Source organism: Seriola lalandi, unplaced genomic scaffold (assembly GCF_002814215.2).
Source record: "Seriola lalandi dorsalis isolate HSWRI2012SDOR001 ecotype SW California unplaced genomic scaffold, Sedor1 jcf7180002054748, whole genome shotgun sequence".
In the NCBI taxonomy this organism is placed as follows: Eukaryota; Metazoa; Chordata; class Actinopteri; order Carangiformes; family Carangidae; genus Seriola; species Seriola lalandi.
In genome coordinates this window covers 472,709-495,370 of record NW_019525301.1, presented here as the reverse complement: position 1 = coordinate 495,370, position 22,662 = coordinate 472,709, and the positions used below count along the sequence as shown (strand labels likewise).

The 22,662-nt window shown below is 43.4% G+C and overlaps 1 protein-coding gene across 2 annotated transcripts in view; it reads left to right on the top strand.

The window, feature by feature from the left end:
• pdzrn3b (PDZ domain containing RING finger 3b) overlaps positions 1 to 21,240 on the top strand; it is a 97,005-nt gene extending 75,765 nt beyond the window's left edge. For both annotated transcript variants that reach the window (XM_023424676.2, XM_023424675.2), the window contains 7 exons: positions 11,837 to 12,090; positions 14,732 to 14,819; positions 17,256 to 17,354; positions 17,550 to 17,612; positions 17,803 to 17,904; positions 18,362 to 18,478; positions 18,833 to 21,240. In XM_023424676.2, coding sequence (XP_023280444.1) covers positions 11,837 to 12,090; positions 14,732 to 14,819; positions 17,256 to 17,354; positions 17,550 to 17,612; positions 17,803 to 17,904; positions 18,362 to 18,478; positions 18,833 to 20,347 — 2,238 coding nt within the window. In that variant the 3' untranslated portion in view covers positions 20,348 to 21,240. The remainder of the gene's footprint in view (positions 1 to 11,836; positions 12,091 to 14,731; positions 14,820 to 17,255; positions 17,355 to 17,549; positions 17,613 to 17,802; positions 17,905 to 18,361; positions 18,479 to 18,832) is intronic.
• Positions 21,241 to 22,662: the final 1,422 nt, after the last annotated feature.

The window sequence follows — 22,662 nt, the reverse complement described above, 5'->3', positions numbered from 1 at the left end:
CTAAACACATGAGCATGGACTTTTGGAGACAGTAGCTGGGTTTCCATCGCAGTCAGAAGCATTTCTTATAGAAGCAAAAGTCAACAAAAGATGCTTGCGAATGGTCTGTTTCCAGTGATTAATGCGAATAAAGCTGGGTTTACTCCCCTCGCGATATCGTTCCAATTTAAACATGACAAAGGATTTCCAGCAGTCTTACTCTCGGTTGGAACTGGCTCCCTGGGGAATGATACAGCAGGCATCGCAACTAGAATGGGGAAAAATCTTTCCATTTCAATTTTGTGAAATATTACTTTGTCAAATAGAAAAGCCACATCGCAATGTTTCCATTAGTCCATTTTAAGTTCACAATTTCAAATCGCACATTAAGCAGGTGAATGGAAACGCACCTCGTGATTGACATTATCCACAGTCTTCTAATTGAAAAACTAACTGACAGATTAATCAATTATAAAAACCATTAGTTGTCCCGGTGCTGATATTCAAAATATGCTCTCGGTTTATGATGTGTGAATTTATGTCGTATTTATGTGGAAAAGATAACTGAACTCTGAAGTGTTTTTGTTGGTGGATTCATGTCGAAAATGAAAAAAAGTTCTTTATTTTCAAAGCGGTGAACAATCTTCCACCTCTCAGCTCTCAGATGAACTCAGTGTGAACCCACTTTCTCCGGCTCTCAAAGTCATCAGTGGTTGTAGACTGTAATGTAAAAAAGAAAGAGCCTTCATATTGAAGTCAGGATGAGACGTAGCCGGCTGATTTATTGTGTATTCCTTCAGTGGAGAAAGCGTTAGTAGATCATTTGCTCTGTGAGTGGCATGCGGTGCACCAGTACAAAACCTAGACCGTGCTGCTGTTCTCTGTTCGTCCCAGACTCTGCTGCGTTGGTAACCTTAATTGAGACAACACACTCTGGTTTATTCATCAGTGTTTGGATTTGAGCAGCAGTCTGGTCTAATGAGTGAAAACACTGACCCATCTGACAGCAGACAGCGCACAGCTCTGACAGACTGTGCTGCACATCTTTGAGGACTGCTCTCTGTAATACGCTCAAATCTGACTTTTTTTTTTTTTTTTAATTTATTATTATTATATAAAAAAATTTTCTTTTCATCCGTAGTGGACCCCAGCCAAGTGTTACCCTCCTATCACACCAAATTACATCTCCATTTGCTGCGCGGGGTGCCGGGTGGCCGGTGGTGGCTGGTTTAAATGAACGTAATGATCAAGCTCTCTGTGGATCTCACTCATTATTCTCCCCCGAAAAACAGCTCCCTCCTATCATGGGGAAGATAACAGGGGGTGTCTGACATCGTGCCTGCAAATAGTTTGGCTTTGATCAGGACTAAAAGGTTTTGGCTTGTCTCAAAGAAAAGATGGGTGTTATGCAGTGGCATAATAAATGGATTATGAGTGCCAACAGTGGGGTCAGAAATCCCCCCACCCATCTTACAGCGGTCAGTTACTCCCGCCTGCCACTGCAGAGACAGTGGATGTGCAGGGTTTAACATCGCAAGTCACTTGTCATTTTGCTAACTCTCAAACAAGCCTGTCAGCTGCCACACATGGCAGCAGGGAGGGAACACAGATGATTCCTGGTGCAGCAGAAGAATGGTCTGGTTTCCAGAGCTTGGTAATAGAGTCATGGAAGGAATTTGTCATTCCAGCCGAGCCTTGGCTGGGACACTTTTTCTTATCGTATTATATTTGTCAGGTTGTTTTTACAAAGGTGGAACACCCTTTTCCTCTGGGCTGCAACTGATGATTATTTCCATTATTGATTCATCTGCTGATTATTTTCTTGCTTAATGCTTAAATGTTTAGAGAATTGATCAGCTTAGTTCCCAGGCAGTATCTTGAATATGTAATTATTTCCCTTTTAACCCAGGGAGAGACTGAATGACAGTAATAATACAACTAGGAGATTAATAGTTTGTGTAGAATGAGGAGAAACAGTGAGTTTTTCGTGGCCTTTGACCAATTATACCACAATGATCAATCTGAGACAGCACACATTACACATTACACAGAGGAGGCACAGCTAGTCCAGCCCTCTGACACACTTTGTATGTTTAATCATTAAATATGCCCTACTACAATGTGCATCCATTGCCTTTAACTACTACTAGCTCTGGTTAATGATGGCCAAGCTCAGACTTATTCTTCCTGACCGGTCATATCTAAATTCACTGTGTGTATGTGGCTCCCGCAGGTTATTGTAAAGGCTTGGCAGTTATTCTGAATGATCAGGAACGTATTGATGCAGTGGTATCAGCTCTGATACTGACCTAATACAGCAGACTATGTATTGCATCTGCCAGACATGACCAGCCCACATTAAATACAGTTGCCTTGGTAATGGCTTTACAAAATTCAGTGGGTCCACTAAGAGGGGCACTCATTTAATCATGGCAGACACAGTTCCTGGCACTATGTTAGCTTACATGCAGTGATTGCAATGAGTCCCACACAGTGTGGTACACATTTTAAATCTGGGGGAAGAGAGAGAGCACTGATCAGACTTGGCTCTATGTGTTCACCCGAGTGGAGTAGTCGTCACTTGTATAGAGAAAGAATAAGGGTTGGATCGGTGGATCCGTAGAACCTAACCTTCACACGTGCGTAAGTAATATGGTTCCAGCTGAGAAACACCGGCTTGCGCTGTCAGCTGATCCTCCTTGCCGTCGTTTGTCATCGGCATGTATGAGATAAGTATTTGTAATAATTATCTGCAGTGCAAAATATCAACATCTTTTTTTTTGCACTACCAGCACTGTCTCCATATTTTATGTCCAGTATTGAAATGCTTTGAAGCGTTGTAGTCTCAGCTGCTATAATAATGGTTCTAGTCAGCTGAAAGACTTTCTTGTTGAAGTTGATATGAAGACTTGAGAACTTGAGACTAAGACTGAAAAAGTTCAAAACAGCTCCGTCGTCAGGCAGAGATGAGCTCATTAACCACTAAACATTGGATTTATTCTCGCTGAGGTGATCATGAAGGGCTTGCACTTCGACACGGCACTCACACACACACACACACACACTGTACACCCATTCAATGCAGTGAGCATGCAGAGAATTTTTTTGCGTTTCATGTGTTCCTCTATGGCCGTTGAACTGTGCGAGCACATCCGTAGCTCGTAGCTCACGGGGGGGGGGGGGCAGATCCATACAGGCAGATCCTCTTGATCAGAGAGCCTGGCGCAGCGCCCACTCCGCTCTCCCCCGTCATCTCTCCGAGGACTTAATAATCCATGAACACTTGAAATCTTTCCAGTTCATTAAACACCTTAGCTCTAACTCCCATGTTGGAAGCATGAAAAATATGATTTTGCACTGTTTTCTAAAAGTCAACAGACTGCACATTTTTTTTTTTTTTTTTTTTTTTTACCTGGAGGCATTTTATCAGTCCTGGCAGAATTAGAAACACTCGACCGACTTGGTAACTTCAGTCTGTTTAGATAGGGCTTTGGTGTCTGCATACATTATTTTCTCAAAGGAAATGCACTTTTGCAGATTTTTTGTTTGCAGCACTGAGTGTCAATACAGCTGTACAGGAGATCAAACACTGTTAAGGGCTGTTAAACGAAGCCAACACAGCGTTCTAGATAAGTGTTTTCCCTTTTCACTACAATCATTAAAGGCCTGAGCTGCACTGGCCTCTGTGCTCCCTTTTAAACTTGACCCCTCTGACAGCAGCGGACCCCTTGGTCTTTTCTTCAAAGCTAAAGGTAAGCGCCATGTGGAGATGTAAGCTCAACTGCTTTTGTCAGGGACTTTAAGGTAGAGGCCTTGGAAACTCTGTTTGACAGTCCTAGGGCTCTTAATCTCTCCAGAAGCACTCTGTAATGGCTGTGGCGCCGTGCTGCGGCTCTTACAAGACCAGAGCTTAATTAGAGCCTCAGCACAAGCTGGCCATTGAGGCTCTGATCCACGCTGAACTGATCGGGCTATTGTTTGTTTGCTAAGTCCTTTGCTTTCCTTAGGTCTCTCTCTCTCTCTCTCTCTCTCTCTCTCTCTCCATCTCTCTGTATCTTTCTCTGTGATTTTTCTCCTGCAGAGGGACAACATCTTAAACCAAAAAAACGATTGATCTGCTGAGCTTAAGAAGAAAAATGAGGCCGCTGCAACATTTCCTGTCTGAAGCTTTCCAAGTGCCACCGCCTAATTAGCCTTGTTTCTGATCGAAGGCTGCAGAGATCATCATGCTCAGCTCAAGAAGCCATGTTGTCATCGCACCAGATGGTGTCGGTGTGACATCCCCAGGACCATACAGACAGAAAAATGACATGTAAATGTTTGTACAAGACAGTCCCCCCCCCCCCCCCCCCCAAATCAAAACAGTTACCAAAAAAAAAAAAAAAGGGATCTCAGAAACTCAGAGATGCAGATCCCGCTCGTCCCAGCCCCTGTAATGAGGCTTGACACACACTGCATACAGAGACAAAGCAGGGATCACCAGCGCCGAGCGTGGCCACCGGAGCCTGACACTGTGTGTTTTTAATAACGGCTAAGACCGGCCCTGGTGTGCCGTCACATCTGTTAAACACTGGAGCAGGTGGCTGGCTGCCACAGGGGAGCGGTCACAGGAGCCCGTGTACTTACTGTCTGTCCAGAGCAAATGACAGAGAGGGATCACAGCCGCCACAGAGACATCTGAAGATCCTGACAGTACAGCAGGGACCAAACTGAGACTCCCAAAACAAACTTTGATTACATATGAACAGTTTCTCAGCCCATAGAAGAGCCATTCAAGCTTTAAAACAAGCTTGCTTCACTTCATTCATCCAACCTGACCATAGGCTCATGTTAGCCAATCTCTTGTTTAGAGGGAGAGTATTATGTTTTGTTTGCCCTAAATAATTAGTAGTGAAATCATTTTTCAGTCAGAATGAAAGCTACAATAGTTGTAAGTTGTTAGTAAAGACAGTAACTAAATTTGAAAAATACTGAATAGTTATAATAGTTGTTATTTTTTTGTGAGTCATCTTAAAACAACCATTTTCTCAGCCATGCTTGTTGCCATTTTTCTGTTGCTATTTCCTATGGCTGTAGCTTGCTAGCCTGTGTGGGAATAACATCCCCAGTCCTAATATCGGCCACAAACCTCAAATTTGACAACTTTCTCAAAAGCAAAGCTGCTAATGAATCGCTACAATTCCGCCAGACTGTTTATAGTGTAAAATACAGTATCTCTGCCTTCATTATCTTTGGTCATTTCTGCATTTTTACATCCATGTGATGAAGCAACGTTCACTTTTTTTTTTTTTTTTTTTTTTTTTTTTTTTTAGATATTTAATTAAGTGAATTTGCCAAAAACAGACATTCATGTTCAGGTTCAAGGTTTTCCAATAGGGGAAACGTCCAGACGATCACATTTAATTTCACATCATGATTCCCTGTCACAATATTAAGTGACATATACCATGAGAGGAGTCACCCAGCCGTGCGACATACACTGCAGATGTCACTCAGTATAGATTTCGTGGGCACGGCTCTGTGTCACTACAATCACGGATGTCAGACGTACGTATCAAGTCCCATGAGGCTTTGACTGCAAACCATAACTGAATTTTATTAACCCGTGATTGACAGGACTTGCACTCTCACATCCCCTCTAACAAGCGAACACTACAACATGGTGTTGGTTAGTGACACAGAGGATATTACATTGCACGCTCACTGGCTAAAAATCGAAAAAGTCAGCACGATTCTGACCCACATTGAAGAAATCACAGATGTTATTTTATGGTGTGCTGCACAGATGAGGCTCTGATCTTTTTGCCAGGAGCCATGAATGGGATGATTTCAACTTTGTGCAGATGCTTCAGGAGATCAGGGGTTACGTCGTCCTCAATAGTCCTCGTCAGATATTTCGGTTCAAACGAGTTCGCATCAATCAGCTGTTTTACAAGAGCAGCAGTGCATTAATCTGGTAGTTATGGTTGATGCATGATTAAGAGTTTGCTGATTATAATTACAAAATTAGTGCACATGTACCTTATAAGGGCTGTGTGTGCGTGTGCGTGCATGCGTGCATTATGAATAAAACGTGTGTCCCATGTGGGCTCAGTAGCTCCAACTTGTGGGGCACATTTGAATGATTGAGGATGATTATGTCTCATTATCAGGCTGTAAAAAGGAGCCTCTGGCGGCGGTGTGTTTCACACAGGGACATATGGGACTTACAGGGGACTTTTTTTGTGGCTTCGTCGTACTTTTTTTGTGTGTGATAGATGTCTGCTCCCTCTCCTCTCCGTCCTCTGGCGGAGTACATCTCTGTGCAGCTCTGTTTGATCGCTGCTGGAGCAAACTTGACTCTGCGAACTTGAACAAACAGACTTGTCCCTGCTAAAGAGCTGAAGTACTGTCTCTATAACTCAGAGGGAAAAGGTGTGTGCAGAGCTGTGCAGAGAGGGGAAGTCTGGCTCAGTGGGAGTGGATGACATGACCCTGGGCTTCAGCACATTTGCTGATATTACCTCTCCCATGAACTCCACCATTAATTGCATTCTATGCCTCACAGAGATGATGTGCTCTGGCTGCACTCTGGTCACACAACCTTGTCCAGCCTCCGTCAGGTAGCCTGAAGATGCTACACCTTATCAGCTTGTGTGTGAGAGCACGACACAATGTTAAATGCAGCTCGCTCTGAGGCTCGTCTGAGTTTATTTCAGCAAATTATACTTGTTCATTTATTGTTTGAGAATAAAGTGGGGCTAATAGATTTTAGCTTATCACTGATCATGATTATTGTTGGATGTGGTTGCTCACTTGTATTTCCATCCAAGGTTTTTGAATTTGAAATATTGTCTGCTTTCAATTCATGGTTTCTGCAGATTAGCGTTGAGTCTGCGTCTGTGTTTTTGTCTGAATGATGATGACAGGTTTCTGCCGTCAGGCTCAAGAGTTTTACTAATAAATCCTTGAGATAGAGAATCATCTCATCCATTTGAGAGCTCATTTTAAAAACACTGAATGAAATGGGTGATTGTTAAAAGGGCTTAAAAAGTAGAAGAAAAGGTTTTCCAAGTCAAGTAAAGTTCATCAGCTCCCGGAGACACACACACACACACACACACACACACACACACACACACACAAACTTCACAGGTGCCTCGTAGGCTCATGAGACGACAGAGAGGCGGCAGACAGCGTACTGGAAGTGATTTGGGTTCTTAATTGATCAGCTCTGGATAACAGAATGTCCCCTGCTTAAATCAGATTAGGTGGAAGTAAACAGTGGTGTCTCTTTCAGCCAGTATTAAGTTTTTAGCCGTTTGTTCTGTAATCCTCAGTAAGCTCGCACCACTGCGGTAAATAAAGACTGCTGTGTTTTCAAGCCTCACACCATGGAGAGATTTCTGTCCAGTCAGTTCAAAGAACAAAGTGTGCAAAAATTAAAAAGTGTGCGCATCCATGCGCTGTCATCGGCCGGTCCCTAAGTTTTATTTCTTTCCTATGAAAAATGGTTAAAAATGAAATAAAAGAGGGATTAACTGTGTTCTTCAAGTAGAATGACCCACATTCAAACACAGTACAGCCCCCCAGCCCCCCACCCTCAACAAAAAAAGAGAAATAAGCCGTCAAGCCTCCGTGCTCTCCATCACGTCAGCGTTCCTCTCTGTTCCAAAATACAGACTTTAAAGAATTTGTCTAAGAAGTGAATCTGAGCAGACAGAGGAGGCGAGCGCCCCGGCTCTCGAGGCTCTTTAAAATGCTCGACTATAGAGCGAAGTTCCCAGGGTTTCCTCCGCCCGCCTCTGAAAGGCAGCGTTCGCCTGGCAGAGTTTCCACTCTGTTCACCTCACTGCGTTTCCCCGAGGAACTGAAACACTGGCTCTTTAATGATGTTCTTCTCCTCTTTATTAAAGGATTACGTGGTGATTGAATGGCCGTATCAGAGACTAATGTTACACAACGCAGTCAGTGAATTGACTTAATATCCTCCAAAGCCTTTTCTGTATGATAATGATTAGGACAGTGGGTTGTTTTACAGTGATACAGGGACTTTTTTGATGGTAGTTTTGTCCTTGTCAGAAACATTTTTTGAACAGACTCACATTTTTAACAGGGTATGCAAACAGTTATTATTATTCATTTCCTTTTATGTTCCTGAACTCTGGAAATATCAGCAGTTGTCGGCTGGTAACCAAAAAACGAGTAAGCTAAGTAAGTCACTATCATTGTAAACTGAATATGTGGCTACGTCCTACACTGCTCCTGAGTTTTCACGCGCCTAAGACTTGGAAAAACTAAAGGACCTGTTTCATTTTGAAAAGTCCAGGTCATGTTGTAGTCCGGACGGGCCAAAACTGGAAACGATGATGTAGACGCCCACAGCGGCTCCGCTGTTTTCAATAATGAAATACAAATGTTACTGACCTTGTTGTCTTTGCCAGCAGCTGTTGTTCAGTTAAGATTCTACATTTTCATGCTACAACTGCCTTTGCTGTTCCTCGTTCCTTCTATTTTTCCAACTAATCAACTGCAGAGTCGACAACCTGCTTCCGACACCGGCTCGTGCGTGTCCAGTGTACGGGAATGGTCACGTATTTGTGCGTTTTCAGGTGTGATAGTACGGACAGAGGCGGTTTCTGGTGCAGAGCTATAATGGTCATCTGGACGGAGATCGATGAAAATGTAGTAGTGTGGCCGTAGCCTGAGAATGTACGGACTTGGCAAATTCAATTTCACATTAACTACTGATTATTTAGTTTTCAGTTTGTTGTTATCGGGGTTCTCATGAATAAGAAAACTGAGTTTCAATGAAACTACCTAAATAGACAAGAATATAAGAAATGCTGAAGCAGCCTCACCCCATCTACCATAATACAATGATAATAACGAAGGAGAATGAGCCCGCTGCTTGGTAGACAACCACACACACACACACACGCACACACACACACACAACTTCATTTTCAACATCTCAATCCAGCTTGATTTGCGTTCCAGAGTTGATGCCGCGCCGGGGCTCGCGGCGCAGGTCACCCCTGCTGCCCCTCATTATTACCCAGAGGCCTGAAGACTGACAACTATCACATGAGGCGACGAGGGAAAGCTGAAATCCTGAATTACTCTGAAACGACCTAGACCAAATCATGCACAGGGGATACAGGTCCCCGAGTCCACTGTTGCTCTAGAGGTCAAATGTGATATTTTAATTAAAGAAAATAGGCGGTGAATAACACAAAGCCACAGCTGTGTAAATTCCTCAGCAGACACCGACACAGCAGACGTGTGATTTAGACCTAATTAGTATTCCTGTAAGTGTGTTCCTGCTGTCCTCTTGTCATTCAAATGGGTTTTACAGAGACCCCTCATGGAAGATGCACCAGAGGTTGACGGAGTAATTCCTGCGTGTCAGTCATGGTTGCATTGTGTCAACACAAATAACAGCTTGAGTGTTTTTATATTTGGCAAAGGGAAAACCTAGTTGTTGATTACAGTGAAACTAAAACAGTTTAAGTCTAATTGTTGTGTTCATCAAAAGCAGCTGAAGTGCAGTTGTGTTAAGTCACAGGGTTAACACGGCAGAGTTGGAGAGCTCAGCGGTGGCGAGGCATTGTGTATTGTGTCGGGGGAGTGTTGTGTGTTTTTTCTCAGTGTGCCGCAAAGGGCCGCTCCGTGTCAGAGGTGAGCGTGGTGAATGGGGGCCGTGGGACCCCCTCCACAGCTGGGAGGAGACTCCCCCCATTGAGAGCGCTGAGGCAGAATGCTATGGGCTCAACAAGACGGGGGGCTAAAGGCTTTGTCTCTGGTTCACTGCCTTCAAGTAGCCCCGGGATTCCTGGCAACCAGGTTTGACTGTTGGAGCCTGCATGCAGAGAGAAGAAAGCACAAAGGCGCTTGTATTCCTCAGCTGATGTGCAACATCATGGCTCGCTGTGGGAAACAAAGATGGTTAAAGATGTGAGGTCCTGTGTGATTTTTTTTTTTTTTTTAAGGAAGGCTTACTGCTGATACCAGACAAATAAGAATTAAGATGTCTTCTTAGATAGTGATATTATTTGTTTTGGTTGTGTTTCCGCTCACAGTCAAGGCCAGCTTTCCGTCTCCTCTTTGCATGAGAGACCAGTGGTCTTAAATCTCAAGGTTGTTTTTAAGGATTTCTTACATTATTATTCTGCGATGTGAGAACGCTTTTCTCAGTGTCGAATTATTCAGAGCAAACTGCAACTAGATGAGCTATTCATTTTTTTTGGCCAAGTTTCGATGTAGAAGAAGTAGAAGTTTAAGTCCACTGAGATGATCCAATTATACTGCAGGCCCAGGATTAGCATTAATCTGCTCTGGTTATTAGTGGGCGCATACCCTCTTTTGACTTCTGCATTAAGTTCCCTCCTTTTCCATCCTTTCGTGTCCTTCCTCTAAGCACATGCACACATGACCCTATGCCTTTGGTTTCTATATGTATGCTTTTACAGAAATACTACTTCTCAGATTTTACATTGTGTGGGTCAAGTCAGGTTTTGTGTATACACTGCGCTCATTCCCTGGAGGCGGTTTAATATTGCTGCTACTCCTGATGTGCAGCACCACAGTTAAGTCTGCAAACTATGGCATGAATTTGAATGAGACAGCCGTAGCTGGAGGCTGGTGCACCCAAACACCACCACCACCACCACATGTTTGTCAGAAAATGAATCCTCGAACATGGACTCGCATGTATGTTAATGTCAAAGGGAGTCTGAAGGGATGCTAAAGATTAATGACACGCCTAATGACCTGCAACACTGCATCTAGAAATTCCTGCTAGAAAGTAGTTTGATTCCTGAAAGGCATGAGAGCGTGTGTGTGTGCGTGCGTGTGTGTGCAGAGGAGGAGAAAGCCAGTGAAATGAGAAGAGCCCCAGGCTGAGATCCTATCAGATATCTCAACACATCCAGGAATCACAAACCAACAAATTCCGTATGATGTGGTGATTGAAAGCAGAACAGCAGCTCTGTGTAAATCCTGATAAAGCCCAGGGCCAGCAGGAGGATCCAGGATACAATATGCATGCGTGCATCGGTTAATAAAGTCCATTAGGCTACTGCTTGTTTGGGTTTTTTACATCTCATGTTTGTCTTCCCACGGCGGTTGCTATGTGAACTTCCAGTGACATGATGACATTTGGGCCGAAGCAAAAAAAAAAAAAAAAACAATCTCAGATTTAATCTGTGCACACATCCTGACATTTTGGACAGCACATCTGCGTGATCTCTGTGCAGACTTAAATCTTTTTTATTTAATTTAAAGTCTCTTTAGGTTCGTTGACACATTCTACCGAGGGTCTGCACTCATCTTTTATCAGCACACGGAGGCCTTAAGTGCCTCGACCACACTTAATTAGCCTCTTCCCTGCGACACACCGCGGCCTTTTGCTCAAATTAATCTTCTCAGGTTAACGCGCCGCACCCAATCTACTGTCTCTGATGGGAGGTCAAATTTGTCGTCTGCTGAGAAATTAGTTAGCTAAATGAAGGCTCCTCCATGCAGCCTCAGCTAATGACCTTGATTAATTAAAGAGAAACGCCTCCTAATTAAGGTCTTTTCTGCCTGGTCTGACTGTGACCCTGTAAAACAAGCTGAGGCAGTAATGAGTTATTTCTCAAACAGAATATCACAGCTGAGTTTGTGTGGGCACGGCGCGTCATGTGAGCACCTTTACCATCAGAGGTAACCATGACACCAGTTTGGTGTAATCAATATCCTCCTCAGTCTAAGAAATATAACACCGAATGGGGGGAAAATAAAAAAAGGTTGCATCTTGTGTATCGTCATGATTTTCTTCCTCCTTAATAAAAAATATTGCTGATTCATCTCCCTCTGCTTTTCAACCTTTTTCCAGGTCAATGGCAAGGACCTCTCCAAGGCCACCCACGACCAGGCGGTGGAGGCCTTCCGCACCGCCAAGGAGCCCATCATGGTCCAGGTCCTGCGCCGGGCCCCTCACCCCAAACTGGTCAGCCCCACCGCTGACACCCAGGTCTCGGACATCAGCACTCAGACCGACATCACCCTTCAACACATCATGGCCCTTACCAAGTTGCCTCCTTCCTCACCCCCCATGACGGAGCTGGAGGAGTATCTGCTCACAGAGGAGTGAGTACCAGCACGGTTCATAAAGATCAGTTTCACAGAACAGCCGTGGTCTCGGCGTAGAGTATACCTCCACTCAGTGTCTCGCTCAACTCAGTGTTATTAGAGTAGACAGCTTAGAAATGGAACCGTTTGCATAAATACTGTAGATAGATTATTAGATTTATTAAAATTAAACATGGCAGTAGAACAGAAGGCAAAGCCCTTATAGTCTGCAATATTTTTCGACGTGATGTGACCACTCAAGTCATGTCATGCGACTTAAATACGCAAAAGGTGTTTCCGTTTCACTTTCGCAAAATATTGCTTAATCGATTAGTCTGAAAAACCAACTCATGCGAGTGTATACATTTTAAATGCTTCATTTGAGAGTTTTTTTCTTCTCGAAATTCACGTGTTGCCATTATTCGTTTTTTAAGTTCGCAATTTCAAATTGCATATTAAGCAGGTTAATGGAAACGTGGCTACTGTTTATTGTCCAAGGAGTGGATTTGTTTCAACAGCCTGCACAGAAGATACACACAAATACATACAGTGAAAACATGATCACATGCCGTATACGTTCGTGTTCCTCAATACACTCGCTTATCAGTTAGGTACACTTAGCTAAAACTAATGCACTCTAATACAATAGTCCTGCAATAAGTCCTCCTTCATGAAGGTGAGAGGTGTTTCTGTTATTTAGCCCTCACTGATACAAATGGAGTGGACAAAATATGAGAAACAGCTGTCAGTATAACACAGTTCAGTCTAACAGCACCACAAATTGCAGCCTCCAAAATGACCAGCAGTGCAGTTGAATCAACAACTCTGTAAAACTGTTTCAACAAAAACTGAACATGATGACCTTCGAGGTTAGGATTTGTTGCAGGGCTGTTGGTTTAGACGGCACTAGTTTTAGTTAGGTGTACCTAATAAACTGTACATGCACACATCATGTCCAAATCTTCACACAGGTCAACTGTTTTATATTTTATGGTCGAGGGGACAAAACGTCTGCCAAAGCAGTTCTCCGCCATTTTCAAATGACGTATGTGTGGCTTCAGTTTATTATCCATGTTTTGTAACTAGATAAATGTTCCTTTCCATCTTCATTAAAATTCATGATCACCCAGGTAGCCAAAATTTATTGGCTCAAGAGTGGCCTAAATCTGGCACACCTGGGTTGCTGGATGCATATCAAACTAGGAATGAATGAAGCCTGAGGCTGCGTTCAGACAGAAGAGAGAAACTCATCCGAATGGGACGTGACCTCTGGCATAAAAGCGCAGGGTCGTCTGGCAGAAAAAGTTCAACCTAGCTCAACTTTCGCCACAAGTTACACAACGCAGCATCATCTCACGAGGTCCTCCATCCACCAATCAAATGTGTAACTTGAGCTGCATATTTTCTACTGTTTTACCTCGCAATCGTCACAATGAAAAATGAAACGACTGTTGCTGTGATAACTGTGGAGCTGTAACATCCTGCCTCAGAGCATTACAACCCTTTGTGCAGTCAGTGCACACACACCAGCCTTCCTACATTTCATTATTGCAGAATAAACATGTCCCCACCAACGCAGCCCCCTTATATTTCCCCAGTTTGAAATCCCAGTTGGGCTCAATTCCACTATCTGACTCTGAGTCCAAATCAGCCAAATCATCACCCACAAAATCTATCTCAGTCTGGGCTGTGCATACAGTAGTCCTCCAGTGTCAGGACACAGTGGAGTATGGTGATACTAAGCTGCAAATGGTCTTTATCTTTACCAGCAACCTGCTCATTAGAAAATTATTTTTACCACAAAGTTTAAAGTACCACTAAAAGAGAAGAGACGTGAAGTCTAATATGAAACGAATTGACCTGAAACTCACTTAAAATCGCAATTTAGTTGCGTTATACAAAAGGATGAAGCACGTTTCCGCATCTGAGACTCATTCTTTTCCAGAAAATCCACTTTAATTGAGAAGATACAGGAAATCTTTGGTGTCAAAAAAACTTGGCAATGTTGAAAAGGTCACTTTTCTCTCAGACACAATCAGACCTTTCACCCTAATAGTTAATTAAGAGCGTGACGCCTTATCTTCTTCTCCAGACCTTGCTGCTGTGATCACACAGGATGTGTCTGAAGTTTGAAGGGAAAATGTCCCTGTCACTTCTGGAAGATGACAGCTCCTCCGGGGCACACTGCCACATTAAAATGATGATTCCGTGCATTTGCATTTGCATATACCCAAATTGCAGCTATTGTGTGTGTGTGTGTGTGTGTGTGTGCGTGTGTGTGTGTGTGTGTGTGTGTGTGTGCGTGTGCGTGTGTGTTTGTGGGGTGGAGAGTCTGGCTACATTTTACTCTCTGTGGCAGCAGCAGTTGCCCTATAATGAATAATCAGGATTTCTTTAATTGATTTCTGAGTCAAATTAATAATGCGGCATGTTAATTTGTGATTAGCCTCCGGGTGTAGCTTCAACACATCTGATTCAAGAGTGATTTCTACATTCTTAGAGTTCTTATTACTTCCTCTCTAATTCTCAATTATTTTTCAAACTCTGGGGCAAAATTAAATCCAGATTGACAAATGAGTTCCGGCTCCTTTTTAACGCGTATATTGTAACGTACTGTTTCTCTCTTTTCCAATTTATCTCACACTTTTTCTCTTCTCAGTCATCCTCCAGGACATGCATACTTTGACCCCAATGATTTTCTGGAGGGCATTCAGCAGGACATAGAACGTGAGGAGCTGGAATATGAGGTAAACTTCATCTCCGTCCCTCTGCTGTCCTCTCAATGAAGATCTACTCTCAGACAGCGGTGCATTATTCCTCCATAAGCAGACCTGAGGTGGCCTCTGTGTCTCCACTCCAGTGGCCTTGCAGGCGACCGCAAGTCCAGATATATCGCAGTTATTGATGGGGCACTCTCCCTAAATACAGACGCTGAGATGTAGGCCAGACAGGAATTGAGTTGTTGGTTTGTTCCAGCAGATGCACAGCGGTGACATCATTACTTATTAGTGACAAGGCCTAATAAGTCTTCCTCGGCTACGACGCGGTGGAGATGAGGCCCGGTGGATAATTAGATGGCACAGATAATAGGTCTGCAGTGATGAATCTGATGATGCATGCTAACAATGCCTGGATGAAGCCATGATGAGGCCATCATCAAGCCTCTGTTGTGCTCCCTCGGTGACCTCTGCCAACCCTGACACCCCTCCCATCACACCCCAGCCACCTACTGCTTGATATTAATAATATCCATGGAGGAACTGTGAAGCTGAGAGCAGAAAGGTGAAGTTCAGGGCGGCTAATGGCAGATGCACAAAAGACAAACGCTGAATAAACCAAGTGTCCTTGAAGAGTGACTCTCCGTCTAACAAAAGAATGGCTGACAAACGATCCAGTTGAGCTGTTTGTGTCAGATCAGCTTCATTTCACTCAGTGTACAGTGTAATGTTTCTAATTCACACAACAACAAATTAGAAATGATAGTAGATCGTAGATTTTGTTGTTGTTGTTTTTTTTATGTGGGGTAAAGGAACAGTTTGACATTTTGAGGAATAGACTTACTGTCTTTGCTTTCTTTCGTAACATCTTGTCATCACCATTAAGTTGCCAGGCAACCAGGGGCCAGTTGCACCAACTATTTATAGTTTCAAACTTAACCCAGATATAACAACTAGTGTTAACTAAGTGCGGATGTATACAACTGCCAGGTGTAGTGTAACTGCTGTGTAGCTGTGTAGTAAGCTAAACGACACAGCTAATGTTAGTTTGCTAATATAGTACCAACTTGGAGTGAAAGATTGCTGTTTAATAAAGATAATGTTTAATAAAGGCTGAACAATTAATCAAAATATTATCAAAATCTCAATATGGCCAAATGCAATATCCATATCACAGGAGCTGTCTTTTTCTTAAGGTTCTTTTTAAAGGGCAAAATGTGTCACAACAGACCATAAATGAAGCATTATGGTGCTACAAACCATAATCTCCAGACATAGGGCAACATGATTTGGTACAAACCCCAACAATAACATCATTTTCATATTTTTTTAACATTGGACTGCATGACAAAATAATGTAATTTAGGTTAGCACAATCTGATATTTCCCTCTCATCCTTAACTGAATAAATACTGCTAACTCTTAAACACACTTACTTTCATATATCCAGAGTGATATATTTCTCCATGTATGCGGATATGAATAAATCAAATTCACATTTACATATTAACAAAACATTGGAAGTTAATTTTGTTAATGTATCATTTATCCCCTAAAAATTTTATTTTTGGAAGTTATGTTACAGCTTGTGACGCCTCACTTGCTCCCTGTTGACACAGGTGATTGCTTTTGATCAGCCAGCACTACAGATGTTTCCCAGTAACTAATTTACACATTACCAAAGTATTTAGGAGCTAAGGTTTTCCTTAAGTTATAACCTCGTGAAGCAAATCACCTGTTTGAGACTAGTTAGTTGTTACTAAACACTTCAGAAGGACTTTACCCCTGTAAAACCACATCTTGTCATTTTTACACTCTCACACACGCTGGTCTTTTAAACAAATTAAACAAGGTGTGAGGTGTTAATCAGTGAGCTTTAGAGGTGTTGGTTGATGGATTGTGTTACCTTTGAACAGAGCCATACCAGCCGTTTCCCTTGTGTCCAATCTTTGTGCTAAACTAACCAGCTACTGACTGTAACTTCACACACAGGAGCAGTGTGGATCTTCTCATCAAACTCTCTGCAAGAAAGCGAATGAACGCATTTGTGCAAAATGTCAAACTATTCCTTTAATACCTCTTCACTCTTCAGCTGGGACTTCAGTTTTTGTTAACCCTCTCAGAGCCCGTCCTCTGCCCTCCGAGAGCAGCACCGCTCGTATCTTTATCTGTATCTGTGGGATTACAGGTGTTGACAAGTGAAAAACGGGACGCTGCCCGTCTGCATTCGGCTGCATCATCTCTCATTCTGTCAGTGGGCCTTTAAAAAAAAAAAAAAAGCCAATGGCTTCCCCGTGTCCAGCTGAAAGATTCATTACAGTGATTGATGGATCACTGTTGCTCGGTGATCCCATTACACTGTCCATCTATTCAGTTCGTCCAGAAAAACATTACACACTAAATTTTCAGGGAGAAAAAAATGACTGCACATGAATGCAATATTAATTTGTGCATTTGTCTTACCAGGAGGTGGATTTGTACCGAGCCAATATCCAAGACAAGCTCGGCCTGACCATCTGTTATAGGACTGATGATGAGGATGAGGCTGGGATCTACATTAGTGAGGTATGTGGTGCAACGTAACTCTCAAATCTACTTCAACAGTGAATAAATAGCAACTGTCAGCAGTGATGATGTCCACTTTAACACACGCAATGTAAGCATTATCCCCAAAAATGTGAAACACAGACAGGTAATCTGAGTGGACGTGGAAATGGATTTTAATCTTATTCTCTTATTACTTTTTATTTCTCTGTCTAGATTGATCCGAACAGCATCGCGGCAAAAGATGGCAGGATTAGAGAGGGGGACAAAATCATCCAGGTAAGATTTCTGTTATCTCTGCAGTTTTTTAATGAACCATTTGCTTACTTGTGAATAAATCAACAGTATTTTCTTTCTTTTTTTCTTTTTGCAGTTGAGCATTTGATTACTTAAAGTCATTTAAATGTACAAACTGCAATCAGTAGAAAAACCTTCAGGTTTTTAAGTCGTTCTTTCTGTGTCCATCAAGATCAATGGTGTTGAGATCCAGAACCGGGAGGATGCTGTAGCACTGCTGACCAGTGAGGGGAACCAGAATATCTCCCTGCTGGTGGCCAGACCAGAGATCCAGGTAATTAGGATGTTACTGTATGTGTGACTTCAGTTCGTGTTAAACCCTCATGTGGTCCCTTTTTCAAGCAAATGTGGTGTCCTTGCAGTGGTTCTCAAAGTGGCTTCTGAGGGCTCCCAGGAGTCATTGAGGGGGTTCCTGGGGGTCCCCAGCAATTCCATCCATAAGTAACACAATGACAGAATGTATGACTATTTTGGTTTGGGTCTCAAACACATTCTGCAATAAAATATCTAAAAGTAAAAATCAGATGGGGGTCCAGGGTCTAATTTGTGTCAGTTAGGGGTCCTTGGTGTGAAAAAGATTGAGAAGCACTGCTTTAGAGTGTGTTATGTTTTCACGCCTACAAAAAGGAGCAGGGCTTTCAGTAGTAAATGTTCCATTTTTTGTTTGAGTAAAACTTTGCTGTTGAATATTTGCATCTAATGAGGCGTCTCGTCTCCCCACTGCGTCTCAGCTGGACGAGGGCTGGATGGATGATGACAGGAACGACTTTCTGGATGACCTCCACATGGATATGCTGGAGCAGCAGCACCATCAGGCCATGCAGTTCACTGCCAGCATGCTGCAGCAGGTACACTCACTCTCTCTCTTTCACACACACACACACACACACACAGCCATGCACAGCATGTAGAAGCAAACTAGCATAATCAATCTAACACATATGTTCATCTATAGATTGTTTTGGCCTGAGTCGGCCCTGCTGAGGGAAACAGCTGTTCATTCATTTATAGCAATGGTTCTTCTATTTACACAAAATAGAAACTGAAAAATGTAACAATTACTAACAGCAGTGTCTTGTGTAGTTACCCACCACAAGTAACTGCTATTTACTTTTTTATTAAATGTTCAATAATGTTGACTGCAATATCTCCATTCACTTGGATGCACCACGCTCTGAGCTATTGGTTGTCTGTATTTACAGAAGAAGCATGAGGAGGATGGAGGCACCACGGACACAGCCACATTGCTGTCGCACCACCACGAGAAGGACAGTGGGGTCGGGCGCACAGATGAGAGTACACGGAATGATGAGAGCTCAGAGCAGGAGAACCTCGGCGACGACCAGACCACAGCCTCCAACACGCTGGGCAGCTGCCGAAAGCTAACCTACAGCCAGGACACCCTCGGCAGCACTGACCTGCCCTTCAGCAGCGAGTCCTTCATCTCCGCCGACTACACCGACACGGACTTCCTGGGCATCCCGGCCGATGAGTGCGAGCGCTTCAGAGAGCTCCTGGAGCTCAAGTGCCAGATGAGGAGCAGTGGAGCCCAGGGTCTGTACTGCCAGAGCGGCGGGGCAGGAGGTCAAGACCAAGAGTGTGTGGACAAGGAGCTTGAGCTGCTCAACGAGGAGCTGCGCACCATCGAGCTGGAGTGCCTGAACATCGTCCGCGCTCACAAGATGCAGCAGCTGAGGGAGCAGTGCCGCGAGTCCTGGATGCTGCACAACAGTGGCTTCCGCAACTACAATACTAGCATCGACGCTCGCCGCCATGAGCTGTCAGACATCACAGAGCTGCCAGAGAAATCAGACAAGGACAGCTCCAGTGCCTACAACACTGGTGAGAGCTGCCGCAGCACCCCTCTGACTCTGGAGCTGTCTCCAGACAACTCGCTCCGCCGAGAGAACCAAGGTCCGGGTGGGGCGTCCGGCTCGACCAGCTCCAACGGCAGGATGCTCAAGCCCCTCCTGTCCCCTGTTCAGGAAGCTTGTGGCTCGAACCGAAACAGAGGCTCCTCCAAGGACCCAGATGGAGTCCTGCAGACAGAGAGCAAGGACAGGAAGCTGGGAGAGTCCAGCAAGGCCGGGCGAAGCTTTTCCCAGCCACACTCACCATATAAGCATGCTCACATCCCTGCCCATGCCCAGCACTACCAGAGCTACATGCAGCTGATCCAGCAGAAATCAGCTGTAGAGTATGCCCAGAGCCAGATGAGTCTGGTCAGCATGTGCCGGGACCCCATCAACCCCAGTGACCTGGAGCCCAAGATGGAGTGGAAGGTGAAGATCCGCAGCGACGGCACACGCTACATCACCAAGCGGCCTGTCCGGGACAAGCTGCTGAGGGAGCGCGCCCTCCGGATCCACGAGGAGCGCAGCGGCATGACCACAGACGACGACGCCATAAGCGAGCTGAAGATGGGCCGCTACTGGAGCAAGGAGGAGAGGAAGCAGCACGCTGTTCGAGCCAAAGAGCAGAGACAGCGCCGCGAGTTCATGAAGCAGAGCCGAGCCGATTGTCTAAAGGAGCAGACCGGGCCCGAGGACAAAAAGGAGCCCAACATCATCGAACTCAGCCACAAAAAGATGATGAAAAAGAGGAATAAGAAAATATTTGACAACTGGATGACAATCCAGGAACTGCTGACCCACGGTACCAAGTCACCAGATGGCACCAGGGTTTACAACTCACTCCTTTCTGTGACCACAGTCTAAGTCCTGCTTTGAGTTCAGGGTCAGGCCAGCTGGAGGAGGACAGACTGGAGTGTAATGGACTGTACATAGAACACTACCAGTTGGGGTAGAGATTCCTGCCTCGTTCAATGTGGCAACATTTTTGTAAATAGGAAATAAGGAAAGCCTTTTCTGGACAGACATTTTCCACCACTGCGGTGAAGAGAAGGTCCTGTAGATGATGGTTGGACTTGGACATTTACATGGACATGAATCTGAGCTATACGGATGATTTTGGAAACATATTTCAGATTCTTTCAATAACCTTTTCTACCTTTGTGCTTGCTCTTTTGAATAATTTTGGAAACAATATTTGACTTTTTGGAAGGTTTTGAAAGTGTGTAAAGACCGTGTGCCATACAGAAACAGCCAGCATTTACACTATTTTACATTATTTTGTTCGTACTATATATCTCTTATCAGTATTTTACTGTTATGCATACTTAAGGCTTTTATGGAAACAGTGCTATTTTCCTGCAAGGTAGAACACATTACCCTTTTCAAAAGGACTTTTGTAAATTAAAAAATACAATTTTTGTAACAAATCCACTTTTTTGGTTTTATTTTCTCTCTATTGGTGCTGATCTCCCAAAGTTAATACCACCAGCAATGTGCTGTCTGTTACATCATGTATACAAAATCATAACGTGATATCATTGTATATGTACGTATGTTTAGAGAAAGATGTTTCTCACCTTGTTGATATTGAAATGTCTGTGTTTGTTACAGCACACATTGTAGTCGCTTTTGCTTTCTTAGGGTTTCACATGTATTGAACAGAATAACAGCGTAACAAATCCTTAGCCACACAATTTGATGTCTTGTAAAATGAGAGAAATAATAAATTATTGTTTTATATATGATGAGCTTTGAAACGTTGGTGGGATTTGTCATTTTTAAGTGTTGTTGGATCACCAAAAATACATCATTATTATCATTATTATGATTATTATAATTATTTTTATCATCACCACAGAGGAAGAAGAATCCAAATATACACTGCACATAACATCACAAAGCGTATTTTTACTTAGAGACTGGTTCAACAGGCACACTAGAATTTGTACTGCTGGATTCTGGACACAGCTCATCCTGTGACTTAATACTTCTGATGTCCCACTAAATGCAGTTGAATCCATTAGGCCCATCCCTAATCCTAAATAGATAGATTCATAACCTCTTACTTATGGATTTCAATGCTTGTAGCTACTGTAAGCCCATAGACTGTATATAGAGATGGACAAAGCCTCCGTGACATTACCCATTGGTTTCTGAAGAGCAGTTTGGAATCTCAGCGTGGGCTGCCTCACAGTGGCCATCTTGGCAGTGCCTGACTCTGCCTAACTCAGCTTATCCAGAAATGGGCAAATAAGTGGAGGGGGGGTGGAGTCGACCCTTCGGTGCATGCCGGTTTAATAACTGGAGCAAATATACACTCCTATTAGCATTATTAGCACAGCTGGGCTTCCTGCTGGAACCCAAGGCTTATTCATCTGCTGGATAATTAGCTAGGCTAGAGCTAAGCTAACAAGACTGGTATGGTGAGCACAAACACAGATACCTGCTAATTAGTTCTAACATATAAATTAAATAATACTAGAATATCACTCACCTCAATATACAGCAGCTCAGACTTCCTCACATTTTGTTAGTCAATTAACCGCACAGAAAGCCATGTTATTTGTCCAATATTTGCTAAAAGGCACCAACAACACAAACGGTCAGTGACTCGATTAGCTGAGGAGACACAGAGCTGCTAGCCAACTGTGTACCCACCTGTCACTCAAAGCAGCCTCTCAATTATACATAAGCATATACATATACATTTGAGCCTTAATAAAATTTAAATGGGTGAGTTATATAGAAATCCACCCTGTACAGATGTCATATGGGGAAATTAGCTATAGAGATCAAAACTGTATATGTAATTGCTTGTAAACATGTATATTTCTGTTGTAAAGTTGGGCATTTTAACATGGGAGTATATGGAGCCAGCCTCAAGTGGCCATTCAAGGAACTGCAGTTTTTTGGCTTGAGTATGCCTGACCTATGGTATTATTAATCCATTTGTTACCCATTTCTTTGATTGGGCTTTTGTAAGATGTACCTTCATATTTAAACTGGTTTTGAATTCATGTGAAATAGGTGGGGCTGGACTACTTGTTGATTACTCATGACGTTAATAAGCTGCTGTAGCAGACAAGCTAGCCGTTATTTCGCTAGCTGGCAGGGCCGGGCTAGCACTAGTCAGCCACAATATTTCCAAAGCTTCTTTCTACTGTTCTGTTTATTTATTT